This window comes from Mauremys reevesii, unplaced genomic scaffold (genome assembly GCF_016161935.1).
Source record: "Mauremys reevesii isolate NIE-2019 unplaced genomic scaffold, ASM1616193v1 Contig39, whole genome shotgun sequence".
NCBI lineage: Eukaryota > Metazoa > Chordata > Testudines > Geoemydidae > Mauremys > Mauremys reevesii.
In genome coordinates this window covers 297,316-312,679 of record NW_024100850.1, presented here as the reverse complement: position 1 = coordinate 312,679, position 15,364 = coordinate 297,316, and the positions used below count along the sequence as shown (strand labels likewise).

The 15,364-nt window shown below is 49.7% G+C and overlaps 1 protein-coding gene across 1 annotated transcript in view; it reads left to right on the top strand.

Moving 5' to 3' along the window:
- The window catches only part of LOC120393935 (elongator complex protein 1-like), a 129,803-nt gene that overhangs the window by 48,035 nt on the left and 66,404 nt on the right, over window positions 1–15,364 (top strand). The window contains exons 14-15 of the mRNA XM_039518394.1: window positions 10,303–10,476; window positions 14,251–14,357. Of these exons, the coding sequence (XP_039374328.1) occupies window positions 10,303–10,476; window positions 14,251–14,357 (281 nt within the window). The remainder of the gene's footprint in view (window positions 1–10,302; window positions 10,477–14,250; window positions 14,358–15,364) is intronic.

Genomic DNA, 15,364 nt, shown 5'->3' with positions numbered 1-15,364 from the left:
CCACGTTGCCACCCGCTGCCAAGCACAGTGAACGGCGATACTTTGTGCCCTCTAAGGGTTATGAACATCTTTATTCCCACCCACAACCTGATTCCCTTGTGCATGCAGCTAACCAGCGTGAGCGGCAAGGTTTTCAAGGTCCCTCCCCCAAAAACAGGGAGGCTAAAACACTTGACTTTTTCGGGAGGAAGGTCTAGTCCAAAGGTGGATTGCAGCTCCGTATTTCCAACCAACAGGCCATGGTCGTCCGGTTCTCTTTGAGTACCTCTACTGCAATGGCAGACTTTGCAGAGCTGCTCCTCCTAGACTCCCGTGCTGAGTTTTCTGCCTTGGCTGAGGAGTGCAAGCTAATCTCCCGAGCTTCCCTCCAGGCGGCGCTGGACATTGCTGATGCCGCCATGAGAGTCATGGCTGCAGGAGTGGCCGTGAGAAGGGGCTCCTGGCTCCAGGTCTCTGGTCTCCCGTATGAGGTCCAGCAGACCATACAGGACCTCCCTTTGAGGGTGTGACTCTGTTTTCGGAGAAGACAAGATAAAAGGCTACATAGCCTAAAAGACTCTAGAGCTACCCTCAAATCCTTGGGCCTACACGCTCCCGCCATGCAGCGCAAGCCTTTCAGGTCTCAACCTCCTCCGCGGTTCTACCAACAGAACCTACTGTACAGCTCCCGGAGGAGGAATAAGAGCAGCAGGAAAAGGCTGCACCCATCCTCAGGCCAGGGCTCTGGCCAACCCAAACCACTTTCCAGCCCCAAACCAGCCTTTTGAAGGAGCGGTCAAGGATGGTGCACCAGATCAAAAACAGTATCTACCCCCACCTTACCTTTTCCTCCGACTGTCCCCTTTCTACCGTGCATGGTCCCATATCACTTTGGACCACTGGGTGCTCCGCACAGTAGAGAGGGGATACTCCATCCAATTCTGTGCCCTCCCACCCTTCCACCCCTCTTCCTCATCCCTCTTCAGGGACTCCTTGTGATGGGTTTGGTCACAGAGGTCCCCTTGGGACTGTCGCCTGATGTGCTGTGACTACCTCTGAGCCCATTTTCTCTGCAAGTTTGGGCCTCCAGAACCCTGCCTTGTTGAGACAGACATGCCAGTCTAAACCACATGCCCCAAAGCTGCTGATTTAACTGAAAACAGCTTAAAAAGCACTCCTGTCTCTATCACCCAGACACTCTGCTCCCAACGGGATCCAAACCCCACATAAATCCATTGTACTCTATATAAAACTTATACAGGGTAATCTCATAAATTGTCCACCATTTATAACGCTGATCGAGAGAAGCTGTTTGCTCCCCCAGGTATTAATTACTTACTCTGAGTTAATTAATAAACAACAGTGATTTTATTAAGTATAACAAGTAGGATTTAAGTGGTTCCAAGTAATAACAGACAGAACAAAGTAAGTTATCAAGCAAAATAAAACAAAACACGCACGCCTAAGCCTAATACATTGAGAAACTGATTACAGATAAAATCTCACCCTCGGAGATGTTCTAATAAGCTTCTTTCACAGACTGGACTCCTTCCTAGTCTGAGCCCAGTCCTTTCCCTTGGTACAGTTCTTGTGAGCTCCAGCTCAGGTGGTAACTAGGGGATTTCTCATGACTAGAACTTCCTTTGTTCTGTTCCACCCCCTTATATGGCTTTGGCATAAGGTGGGAATCCTTTGTCTCTCTGGGTCCCCACCCCTCCTTCTGAACGGAAAAAACGCAGGTTTAAGATGAGTTCCAGACAGTACCAGGTGACATGGTCACATGTCCTGTGAGAACCCAAGCCTTCATTCTTCCTGGCTTGACTAACAGGAAGGCTTGCAAGTAAACAGAGCCATTTACAACTAATTATCCTAGTTGATGGGAGCCATCAAGATTCCAAACCACCACTAATGGCCCACACTTTGCATTATTACAATAGAACCTCAGAGTTATATTTCATTTTTCTAGTTTCAGATACAAGAGTGATACATTTATACAAATAGGATGACCGCACTCAGTAGATTATAAGCTTTGATGTTCTGTATCAGGGATCAACCAGCAACCTTTGACATGCAGCCCACCAGGCGGGCTGATCCGGGCCGGTTTGTTTACCTGCCACATCCGCAGTTTCGGCAGATCGCGGCTCCCACTGACCGCTATTTGCTGTTCCAGGCCAATGGGCACTGCAGAAAGCAGTGTGGGCCAAGGGATATGCTGGCTGCTGTTTTGCCGCAGCCCCCATTGGCGTGGAGCGGCAAACTGCAGCCAGTGGGAGCTGCGATCGGCCACGTGCCAAAGGTTGCCGATCCTTGTTCTATATCAACAAACGGGGTGGGGGGTTGCACGTTCCTTTCCGCTGTGCCAGGAAGCTCTCATGTTGTGGGACTTCTTTGTAGAGCACTTGATACATCCGCAAGCATTGTACCTCCCCGGAGTACAGAACGAGTTGGCAGACTATCTCAGCAGGTTGTTCCACAGCCGTGAGTGGTCCCTTCGCTCAGACGTGGCGACCTCAACCTTCCATTGGTGAGGATTTCCCCAGATAGACCTGTTTGCCACGCGACGCAACAGGAAGTGCCAGCAGTTTTGCTCCTTCCTGAATCACAGCCCAGGCTCCATTGCGGACGCGTTCCTCCTCCCATGGGGAGGCCGTCTGCAATATGCGTTCCCACCCATCCCTGTCGTTTACACGGTGCTCCTCAAGATATGGAGGGAAGAAGCTTTGGTGATATTGATAGCTCCAGCCTGGCCCTGCCAGCACTGGTACACATCACTCCGGGAAATCTCAGTGGAAGCTCCAGTCATCTTGCCGCTCTTCCTGGATTTACTAACTCAGGATCGCAGCCGTCTCCAACACCCGAACCTCGAGTCGCTGCACCTCATGGCGCGGAAGCTCCATGGTTGAACCCAATGGAGCTTTCTTGCTCGGATCAGGTTAGGCAACTCCTCCTTGGCAGTAGAAAACCCTCCATGAGAGCCACCTACCTTGCCAAGTGGAAGAGATTTTCAGTCTGGTCGGTGCAGCACCGTTCATCCCCGACACTCACCTCTGTGCCATTTATTAGACCATCTTCTCCATCTCAAGCAGCAGGGGCTGTCCATGTCATCAATAAGGGTTCACTTGGCCACCATCTCTGCCTTCCACCCAGGTGTAGAGGGCCGCTCAGTCTTTACTAACCCTATGCTCAGCCGCTTCCTTAAAGGTCTCGACAGCCTATCCTGGCTTGGGACCGCAATCTATTCCTTTCCAGACTTATGGGACCCCCCCCTTTGAACCTTTGGCGACATGCTCCGTGCTCTATCTTTCATACAAGGTAACGTTTCTGGTAGCGATAACCTCAGCCAGGAGGGTGTCTGAGCTCAAGGCACTGACATCAGAGTCCCGTTACACGGTGCTCTATAAGGACAAGGTTCAGCTCAGGCTCCACCCAGCCTTCCTCCCAGAGTTGTCCTGGTTGATGTGAAACTGGGAGACAACTTCCTCCCAGTGTTCTATCCTAAGCCACACTCAGGCGGCAGAGAGCAGAGGCTTCACTCATTGGTTGGCCGCAGGGCACTAGTCTTCTACATCCAGAGAATGAAGCTGTTCTGAAAGTCTGTCCAGTTATTCATGGCAGTAGCGGACAGAATGAAAGGTCTTCCTGTCTCCTCTCAATGTATCTCATCATGGATCATGCCCTGCATCCATGAGTGCTACAACCTGACGAAAGTGCCCGCTCCTCTGATCAATGTGCACCAGGGCTCAGGCCTCTTCAACAGTGTTCCTGGCGCAGGTTCCCACCCAGGAAATCTGCAGAGCAGCGACATGGTTCTCCCTACTCACTTTCACCATGCACTATGCAATCACCCAGCAGGCCAGAGACGATGCGGCCTTTGGAAGGGCAATGCTCCAATCAGTAGATGACTCCGAACCCACCTCCTGAACTTGGGCTTGTGAGTCACCTGTTTGGAATGGACACGAACAAGCACTTGAAGAAAAAAAACAACGGTTACAACAGTTACAAGAAGGTGATAACCATTTTTTTTTAATGAGAATTTTTCCCTTTCATGGAGTTGTCTCTCTCGTATATAGTTGGTACTTGTTTTTGTAAATTTATAGTTGATTTAGTTAGGTTTCATTTTCTTAATTGCTTTGTAGTCTACTAGAATGGTCAGTTCTCACTTGTTGTGGGTGCTGACGCCCAGTACCAGGGAATGCCTCATTCTTGGGGCTTTAGTCCTTGCACTGTCTGCAGGGAATCCAGGCCAGTGAGTAACCCTCATTCTCAGTGCTTAAAGTGCCGTGGCGAGGGTCATGTCTGTGACAGGTGCCAGATCTACTTTAAACCCCAAACTAGAAAGGATAGGGAGGGGTCACCTCTTTGCGGAGGCAGCCCTGCATCCGTGTTCAGCGCCTGCTCACTCAGGGCAGGCACAAAGCCTACTTCAGTTAGGAGCGCTCCTCCAGACATTGTAGGGTCTTGATATTACTCTCCCAGTACCAAGGGAGAAAAACACTGGCCTGGTGCTTTGAAGGACTCATCTTGCAAGAGATTGAGGTTCCCAGCTCCTTCGGCCAGGATACGGGGAGGGTATAAGTACTTGTTGGTGCCAATAGCACCTCAAGCAGGGTTGTCAACTGCAGCATCAAGCCTTGTGCCTCTGAAATCAACCACTGCTGCAGTACCACCCACTCTGCGGCACGGAGCCCTTCAACACAAGGGCAGACGCATCGGGGAATCTCTCTGTGCTGATAACGGACAATTTGGCACCCGCTTATCTGGTGCCATCAAGAGGCAAGTCTAGGATGCTTTCTTCGGTATTGTCATCTCTTGAGTCTTGATGGCGGTCCTTGGCACCAAGAAGTACTGTGTCTTTCTGGTCAGGTGACTTGGGCTCATTTTCAGAATCAGAGATTGGCTCATATGTGTCTTGATCTAGAGAGAGGTGACGTCACTCTCCATCCAGGCGTGCGCCTTGGTATACAGTGGAGATTCCACATTGGTCGAGGGACGTGGATCTTTGGTCTGGAAGAGGTTGGGGTCTAATGCCCTACCAATGGCCATACTGGAGCCTCTGAGGGTTTCCTCCCACCACCAGCTCCTCCTCCAGGTCCCCAAGTAGACACCAGGATAGTCTGTGAGATGGCATGTGAGGTCACCTCAGTATGGGGTTGGGTGCCGAGCAGCAGCCCCAGCAGGATGGGTGCCCCAGCAGGATCTCTATCAGAGAAGTTAAGGAAGGTTCCACCTCAACTTGCTCTGTGTTCTTCCTCCTCCTCCTCCCTGGTGGTGTCCAGTGTGTCCTCACCTCTTCAGGATGATTACAGGGCATATCAGGACCTGTTGCAGAAGGTGGCTTCCTCTCTGGACATACAAGTGGAGGTAGTTTAGAGAGCTCACATTGATTGGTGGATATTTTGGGTTCAATAGAGCCCTATTGAGGAGCCCTCCTCATTAACAAGGCCATTCTGGAGTCCACAGAGGTTTTGTGGCAAACACTGCCTTCTCTACCACCGATGGCCCAAAGGACTGAGGAAGAGGTATCATGTCCCCTCATGGGATTTTGAGCGTTTGTACAACTCCAACACCCTCTTAAGGTTTTTGGTGGTCTCAGCTGTGATGGAGAGCACATTGGGCAACCTGTTTCTACCCCAAAGTTGAGAGAGAGGCAAAGAAACTCTCTCTTTCACTAGGAAAATTATTCTGTTGCTAGGCTGCAGTTTCAGATTTCAATCCAGCAAGCCTTTCTGGGAAGATAAGATTTCTTCCACTGGGGCAATGGTCTCAAGTTTGTAGACAAGTTACTTGAGATGCCAGATGAGTGTCTGGCATTAGTGGACAAGGGAAAACTGTTTGCTTGGACCTTTCTCCAGGCTGCTTTGCATGGGACAGACTGCGGCTAGGGCCATGAGCCTCTGCTGTCACAATGTGTACGTGTTCATGGCTTCAGTCATCAGGTCTTCCTCTGGAAGACTATTGGGTATCTCTCCATTGAGGGACTGACCCTATTTTCCCAGCAGACTGATAAGCATCACAGTTGCAAGAACTCCAAGGCTATGCTGAAGTTTGTGGGTTTGTACTCCACTCTCTAAAAAGCAGTTCTGCCATCAGTCATTCCACTGTTACCAGCCCTTTACGCTGTAGCAACCTGTCCAGACTAGGAGGAAAAGGAAGAGTCTTAGGAGGAGACCACCACCTCCTCACTTCTCATGCAGTGAGCTTGTCCAGACAGCCCGGAAATGCAAAGCAGTCTGATTCTTTTGTTGAAGACAGCTTACCAGTTTGCCTTACACCAGCTTCTTGTTCCTGTTTTTTCCAATAGGTTTTTGACTTTTTAAGTGCTTGGACCCACACTAACACAGACAGGAGGGTCCTAAACACTGTGGAATTGGGACACACCCTTCAATTTATTTCTATTCCCTGCCCCCAGTCCCCTTCATCCATCCCTTTACAGAGGCCACTCTCACAGGAGGTCCTCCTTTGGGAAGTCGAGTATCTCCTGCTATTGGGAACCATAGAGAAGATCCCTTATTTCCAGAGGGAAAGGATTTTATTCATGCTGCTTCCTAATTCCAAAGGCAAAAGGAAGGCTCAAACCCACCTGAGAAAGCTAAACAAATATGCAAGGAATTTTGCCTGGTCACCCTAGCATCCATTATTCCCTCCTTGGATCCCAGTGACTAGCATGCTGCCCTTGACTTGATGGATTCGTATTTCCATGTGTCAATCCATCAAAGCCACAGGAGATTCCTCAGATTTATGGTCAGTTGACATTCCTGACTGTTGGCCTATCCGCGGCCCTGTGAGTGTTCACAAAATGCATGGTGGGCTGCGTTCCTAAGGAAAACAGGAGTTCTGCTGTTTTCCATACCTGGACCCCTGGTTGGTGAGAGGTCAGTCCAAGAGCCAGGTGGAACTCAGTGTGGTCAAGTTTGTATTCAGAGTGCTGGGGCCGTTGATCAAAGAGGAAAAGTCAGTCTTCTCCCTGCTCAAAGAATAGAGTTTATAGGTGTGGTCCTGTATCCTACTGTAGCCGGGGCTTTCTTCCTGTAAACCAGAGTCCAGACTGTCAGCCATCTCGTTAGACGTAAAAGCCCATCCAACCATGGCTGTAAGGAGCTGCCTCGTGTGGTCTCGTGTATGTATGTGGTTCAGCATGCCAGTCTTCATCTAAGGAAGTTGCAGGGCTTACTGAGCTCAGTGTACTCCCCGTTATGTGACTGGACATGTTGGTCCGAGTGCCCATGGCAGTCTTAGCCTCTTTGGACTCATGGATGGACCCAGCCAACATATGTGTGGGCGTTCACTTTCATTCTCCCACAACCCATACTGACTCTGGTTACAGACGCTTCTGCCCTAAATTGGGGAGCCCACCTGGGGAATCTACAGACTAACACTGGGTTGGCCAAGATTTAGCTCTCTACATAAACATGAGGGAGTTGAGAGCCATTCATCTAGCTCAGGAGTGAGCAAACATCTGGGTATGGAAATTGTATGGTGGGCCATGAATACTCACAAAATTGGGGGTTGGGGTGCGGGAGGGGGTGAGGGCTCTGGGGTGGAACTGGGCATGAGTGTTTGGGGATGCAGGAGGATGCTCCGGGCTGGGACCGAGGGGTTCAGAGGGCAGAAGGGGGATCAGGGCTGGGGGGTGTCGGGTGCAGGCTCTGGGCGGCTCCCGGAAGCAGCGGCATGTCCTCCCTCCGACTCCTACATGGAGGCACGGCCAGGCAGTTCTGCGCACTGCCCCATCTGCAGGTGCTGCCCCTACAGCTCCCATTGGCTGTGGTTCCTGGCCAATGGGAGCTGCAGGGGTGGCGCTTGGGACAGGGGCAGCATACGGAGCACCCTGGCTGCCCCTAAGCATAGGAGCTGGAGAGAGGACATGCTCCTGCTTGCAGGAGCCGTACAGAGGGGAAAAGCCTTCAATACTGCTTCCCGGCTGGAGCGCCGGAGCGGGGCAAGCCCTGGACCCCGCTCCCCAACGAGAGCTCGAGGGCCAGATTAAAACGTCTGAAGGGTCAGATGCGGCCCCTGGGCCGTAGTTTGCCCACCCCTGATCTAGGTTGTCACACTTTCCTGCCCCACATCAAGGGAAGGAATTTTCTGTGTTATCTGTAAGAACTAGTAGAGATGTTCTAGATGAACAGACAGGGAGGGGCCATATCGTATCTTTTCTGCCAAGAGGAGATGCACCTTTGGGTGTTTGGAACACAGAGATTCACCTCAATGTCTCCTGCCATCTGGTTGTCTAGAACATTCCAGCAGACCGCTTGAGCAGGTCTTTGCTAGTCATCACAAGTGGTCTCTCCGGCCTGATATAGTCAGACACCTATTTTAAGCCTGGGGTTTCCCCACATATATATACCTGCCCCTGGAAATTTCCACTACTTGCATCTGATGAAGTGGGTATTCACCCACGAAAGCTCATGCTGCAAAACGTCTGTTAGTCTATAAGGTGCCACAGGATTCTTTGCTGCTTTTATAGACCTCTTTGTAACTCAACTCATCAGCGGTTTTGTTCAAGAGCAGGTCACAGTCCAGTGTCTCTGACAGACGCTTTCCTGTTGCCTTGGAAAGACAAAATTCATTTATGGTTCCCCTCTGGTTCCACTCCTCCCCAGGGTGCTAAAAGTCAAGCAGCATTATACTTGCATGATTCTCCTAGCACTGGCGTGGCTTTGCCAGGATTGGTTTTCCGCTGTGCTGAGTCTCTCAATCAGGACTCCATTGACATTGCCTCCAGAAGCAGACCTGTTTCACAGGACCATGGTCACCTTCTTCATCCTGTGCCAGTTGCTCTTCGTCGTAACCATGGAGTGTGCAGGCTGTAACACCCCAGGAGGAAGCCTCTTCAAGGGATGTGCAAAATGACCTCTTGAATAGCCGAAAATGATCATCTAGGTATATTTACCTGTTAAAGTTGAAATGATTCTCCCTGTGGTCTCAACAAAAGGGGTTTCTCCGGCCGGGTTCCTATACAGCATATTCTGGACTATTTCTTCTACTTGAAACAACAAAGTCTTCCTGTTAGTTCTATTAGGGCTCACCTAGCAGCTATCTCTGCTTTCTACCCTCCAGTTGCTAATCACTCCGTTTTTTCTAGTCTGTCACTCAAATTCTTGAAGAGTCTGGCCTGGTTATCATTCCCAAGTAAAGGGTTGTATCGCTCCTTTAGATTTACATCTGATGTTAACAACGCTGATGGGTCTGCCCTTTGAACCACTAGCTACCAGTTCGTTGCTTCATCTTTCATTTAAAGTAGCCTTTTTTGGTGGCAATTACCTCTGCGAGGTGAATAGGAAAATTGCAAGCCCTGGTATCTGACCCACCCTATACATTTTTTAAAGGACACTTTTAAAAGTATTCTTATTCCCCATCTTAAGTTTCTGACCAAAGTGACATCAAGTGAGAACCTAATCGGGCAATGTAACTACCAGCCTTCTTTCCTAAGCCTTGTGCCCATATATTGGATGTCAGGAGAGCATTAGCTTTTCACTTGGACAGAACTAGATCATTCTCATAGCTGTTTATGGCAGTCATGGACAGGATGAAGGGTACTCCAGTCTCGACTCAGAGAATCTTGTCATGGATTTGCTGTTTGTGATAGCACGTTGCCAGTGTGACTCTGCCAAGTAGCATGGTAGCACACTTGATGAGATGGCAAACAGCTTCTGACGCTTATCTAACTCAAGTGCCTATACAGGACATTTGTAGAGCTGCACTTGGTCATCAGTACATACATTTGCATCTCATTATGCCATATCTCAACATTCTAGAGACAATGCCAGGTTTGGACATGTAGTTGTACAATCACTGTTCAGAGAGACTCCAATCCCACCTCTGAATTCATCACTTGAATTCACCAAGTGTGCATCACTTGAAGTGGCGTGGTTATGCACAATCACTCGGAGAAGAAAAATGGTTGTTAAACTGTTATGTAACTCTTGTTTGAGATGCATTGCACATGCCCATTCCATGTCCCATCTCCCTACCCCTGTATAGCACCGTCTGTCAACTAAGAAGGTGCTGTGGGGAGTTGGGAGTGACTCTGCCCTTTATACCATTGCTCAGCAGCACAAGGTGGCAGAGAGCACATGCATTGTTCCAACAGGTACTGGTAAGGGAAAAATCTCCGATGATGCACGCTGGGTGCATCAAAACCTGAAGCAGAATGAAATGTGCAACATGTCTGGAAAAACAACAGTTACAGAACGGGTTAGTAACCTTTTCTATCCCCTTGCTGACTGGAGTGTCAGGGATGGCTCTCTTCTCCAGGTAGTGATGGTGGGTGTGACTGGCACATTGACGCTGACTCTCAATCTCTCTCTTTCAATCATACAGAGTTGAGGTGTGCTGCGGTGAGGGCAAGCAGGTGAATCCTCTGACATTCCGGCTTCTCACCTGGCTGCAGGATGACACCTTCTTGGCAGTCAGCCAGGGGCAGCTTGCCGAGCACTCCATCATCCACCATCTGACTGGAGGTCCTGAGGCAGAGGGAGGGTGCCTACATCTCCGGTATTGGAAAGGAGCTTTATACTCCTTGTGCTGTTTATGAAAACTTGCAAGTGATTCTAGAAATGAATAAAGGCCTCTAAGCTGTCATGGGATAAGAGAGAAAGTCCTCTCATGGACTGGTAACTGGTAAAAAGGTAGGAAACAAAGGGTAGGAATAAATGGTCAGGTTTCAGAATGGAGAGAGGTAAATAGTGGTGTCCCCCAGGGGTCTGTATTGGCACCAGTCCTATTCAACGTATTCATAAATAATCTTGAAAAAGGGGTAACAGTGAAGCGGCAAAATTTGCAGATGATACAAAACTACTCAAGATAGTTAAATCCCAAGCAGACTGCAAAGAGCTACAAAAGGATCTCACAAAACTGGGTGACTGGGCAACAAAATAGCAGATGAAATTCAATGTTGATAAATGCAAAGTAATGCACATTGGAAAACATAATCCCAACTATACATGTACAGTGATGGCGTCCAAATTGGCTGTTACCACTCAAGAAGGAGATCTTGGAGTCATTGTGGATACTTCTCTGAAAACCTCCACTCAGTGTGCAGCGGCAGTCTTGAATACTGTGTGAAGATGTGTTTGACCCAACTCAAAAAAAAATATATTGGAATTGGAAAAGTTTCAGAAAAGGGCAACAAAACTAGGGGTATGAAATGGCTGCCATATGAGGAGAGAGTAATAAGACTGGGACTTTTCAGCTTTGAAAAGAGATGACTAAGAGGGGATATGATAGAGGTCTATAAAATCATGACTGGTTAGAGAAAGTAAATAAGGAAGTGTTGTTTACTCCTTCTCATAACACAAGAAATAGGGGTCACCAAATGAAATTAACAGGCAACAGGTTTAAAACAAACACAAAGAAGTATTTTTTCACATAACGCACAGACAACCTGTGGGACTCCCTGCCAGAAGATGTTGTGAAGGCCAAGACTATAACAGGGTTAAAAAAAAACCTAGATAAGTCCATGAAGGATAGGTCCATCAATGGTTATTAGCCAGGATAGGCAGGGATGGTGTCCCTAGCTTCTGTTTGCCAGAAGCTGGGAATGGGCGACAGGGGATGGATCACTTGATGATTCCCTGTTCTGGTCACTCCTTCTGGAGCACCTGGCGTTGGCCACTGTTGGAAGACCGGATACTGGGCTAGATATACTTTAGTCTGACCCAGTGTGGCCATTCTTTATATTCTTATGCTCCAGGGGCCTGGGATGGGCTTGTGGTACAGGTGCTGGCTGGCTCCTGCTGGTGAGGCAGTGCACCCCGTAAACTCTAGGTGCTATCAGACTCCTCCCTACTGTTGACATGTTGTGGCTCATTGTGGGGATTTCTTGGCAAAAGGTATCGCATCAGATTGGATACCTGTGTGCTGCGGCGACGGGAATGCTGGAAATGGCTCCGTAATACAAGAGTCCATGTAGGGCCTCTGCCCCTAGGGCCAGCACATTACTGGGGTCTTGGCAGAGATGCTGTTGCATGAGTATGGGGCACAAGGCAGTGTCATGCTTCTCCCAGGGGAGCTCCCACTGGGTCAGGGCCAAACACATTCAGGGAATGGAGACAAGAAGCTAAATAGGGGACTTGGCTCTTCAGGGATGCCAGTCCAGCATTTCCTCTCAGCCCTGAGCTCTGGGAATAGCCAAGAATCTTCCCCTACTGCCACACCCAGCTGGTAGTTTGTAATGGATTCTGTGGCCTGTCCAAGCAACTTGAGGGTCCCCACTGCTCATGCCAGGGGGCAGCTGAGCCACCAGAATTAACGTTACCACTTGGGGGTAGTAAAATTGAATGGGCGCTTGATCAGAATATCTGCTTCTCTTCTGAGTATCTGCACCGATGGGTGCTCCACCATAGGAGTACCTGTGCATGCTCAACCAGACAATGCAAAGCAGTGTGTCTGGGCCTATGCTTGCACAAAGCAGCACCTTGTGCCTCCTAACAAGGGAGTGTAAGGACCAGCCGCCATGCAGTTCCTTCTCAACTGCCCGCAGCTCAAGACAGAGCGATTGTGCATCCAGCTGATTCTACGGCTTCCAGCCATTTCTCGATATTCCATTAGCTGTTCAGTTTCTCCATTTCTTAGTTATTTTGTTCTAATTAGTTTATTTTATAGTTGTGATTAGAAGGAAGCAAATCCCTTCTCTCCTCTTTTACTTGGGCTTGCCACCTCCTGGGTTATGCCAAAGACCTTGGGGTTTAAGCCTCGCCAGACCTGCCACAGGTCTTTTCCCCATAGTGACATGCATTCAAACTGCCTCTGCTGCCTTGGAGGCACCCACATCCTGTCTGCAGATAAGGTGTGTACAGGCAGATCATGGAATGATAGAGGAGCTACATTCAAGGTCATTCTAATGCAGCAATCTCTAGCCCCAGTGAGGTCTGCTTCCTCCTGTTACATTTGCTAAAAATCTTGGCCTGGTCAGAGAGACTGGAATGCAGCCCCCCTGCAGTGTGACAGCATATTCCACCACAGCTCTGTCTACTTCTATAGCTCTACTAAAGGGGTATTCCTATATAAGAAATTTGTAGTGCTGAGACTTGGTCTTCCATCCATACCTTTGCCAAGCATTATGCTGCTGTTCCTCCTTCCAGGGACGATACTGCCTTCGGTGATACAGTCTTCCAAACCATCTTAGACTTACCTCCTGAGCACCATCTCTCACTGAATTACTTCTTGGGAGTCTCTGACGGGGGAGCATTCATAGGGGCATATACACAGAGAGCTTACTTAACTTACAGTAACTTGAGTTTTTCAAGGTGTTTTGTCCCTGTGAGTGCTCCACCTCCCGTCGTCTTCCCCCTCAGCTGTGCTTCACAGTCAAGAAAGAACCAATTGGTAGCAGGTTAAATGTCCTCCTTACGTGCCCTTGTGCGGGGACACGAGGTGCTGCTTTCCACAAGCGCGGGACTATGGACACTGCTTTGCATTCTCCATTTGAGAGCACACAAGTGCATGCATCCTATGGTTGAGCACTTGTATGGACAAAACATCTCAAAAAACTCAAGTTACTATAAAAGTTAGTAATGGCTCCTTTTGACCAATGAGAGGACTATAGCTGCAACCCCCTCTGCCTTCCCGGCATGCTCCAGGCACCTCTCAGTGAGCCCCACAGCCAGGTATCTTGCTGGGAAAGCTCCATGTTTTGTAGTGGTGCCCATTGTCTACTGATAGGTTTAGCCTGAGTTCTCTTTCTACTAAAGCTCCTAGATTCAAAGGGTGTTGGATTGAAACATGGGCAGACATGCCCTTGTATGTTGTAGAAATCCATTTCTTTGGGGACCCGCTAAAACCTGGCAGTGCCCGACGTGTTGCGGTCCTGTGAGGTAGGCAGGTCAGAACCATGTTTGAGTTGTGTCGAATGTGCAACAGCTGTGAGCTTTGCAGGCTCTCTGGCCATCTGGGAAGGGGGGTTAAAACATGCCTATCGGTACATCCCAAGACTCATGATGAGAGTGAGTACTTTAGTGCCCCATGATCAGTGAAGTGTTGCTGGCAGGCACATGTTCCAAGCCAGTGGAGGCCAGTGAGGGACTGGGGCCAGGACTTTTACTCTCTTCTTCACAGTATTAATTGAATTGGTGCAAGTTTAACATCACTCTGCAGAGAGCTGTTATGGAGACTAGTGTGTTATCTATCCATTCACTCCAACTAGTACTACCAGAAACAGTGTCTGCTAGCCACTCCCTTCCCACCCCATTAAATGTAGAGGCATGTCCGGTGCACTGGATGCATATCCACTGTAGCATTGTAATATTCTCTCTCGTGTACTTTTTCTAGTTTGTCTATGCCTGTGGATGGGGATGTGATCAGCCTGTGCTGTAATCCAAAGACCAGAGCAATAGCTCTGCAGCTGGATGATGGGCAGATACTGAAGTACCTCTGGGGTGAGTGTAAGGTACCCGTCAAGATGGCTGGCTTAGGAACTGATGGCTGTCACGGATCTGTCCTGCAGTTTAACTAGCCAGTTGAAGTACAAGAATGTGCATGGACCTTGCAAGTTGATGATGTTGCTTTTCACATTACTTGTCTCTTTGGACTTTGTTAAAGTACTGATTTGCATCTGAACGTATCTAATTTTTAAAGAAAAGAGAGGCTATAGCTGTGTTTTGAAATGAAAGGCCAAGCTCAGTGGCTTTCGAAAGACAGAAGTGGTATTGGGGGCTCAGTGACTTTAGCCCCTTTATCCCTAATGGTACAAATGTTCGACTGAGCCCATAGACCCCACCACCCTCTCGCTGCTGCTATCATGGATCTGCAGGAATTATGCTGTGCCCCAGCTGTTAAATAGTCCCTCGGCGGAACCCCTTCTCTCAGTGTGCCAGACCCCCAAAGGGTCCCACTCTTCCTTCAAGGTAGGCCCGGGAGCATCACCACCTCCGAGACTGAGCCCCTGGGCTCCAGCACGCCTGTTGGCACTATGAGTTCTGCCCAGAGAGTCCACCTGAGAGAGACTCCTGGTAGAGACTTGTACACCCTTCAGGGATCAATGACCCTCCTCAGGTCACACCAGGCAGCCTTTTCCAAACTGATCGTGCCGGCCTTAGGGCCGGGCAAATGGGCCCATGCCCAGGGCGCCACCACAAGGGGCTCAGGCTTCCCCTGGCTGGCTGTGGCCAGACTCCTCTCTTCTCTGGCCCCACCCCTGTGTGGGGCCGGCTGGCTTCTCCCCACCCCTCTGGCCCCTCACTCCTCAGCCGGACAGCTGAGGGCTCCGGCTCTGCCCCAGCCCCGGGAAGCCCAGAGCGGCGCGGCTTGCTGCCGGGAGCGGAGCCGAGTCCCTACCTGCCTGAGGCCTTGCACCGCTCGGTCTCCTGCAGAGGCTGCCGGGGCCAGGAGGAGCAAAACCTTTACATGAGTGAGGGGAGGGGGGCGGGAGCTGGGCCGGGCAGGG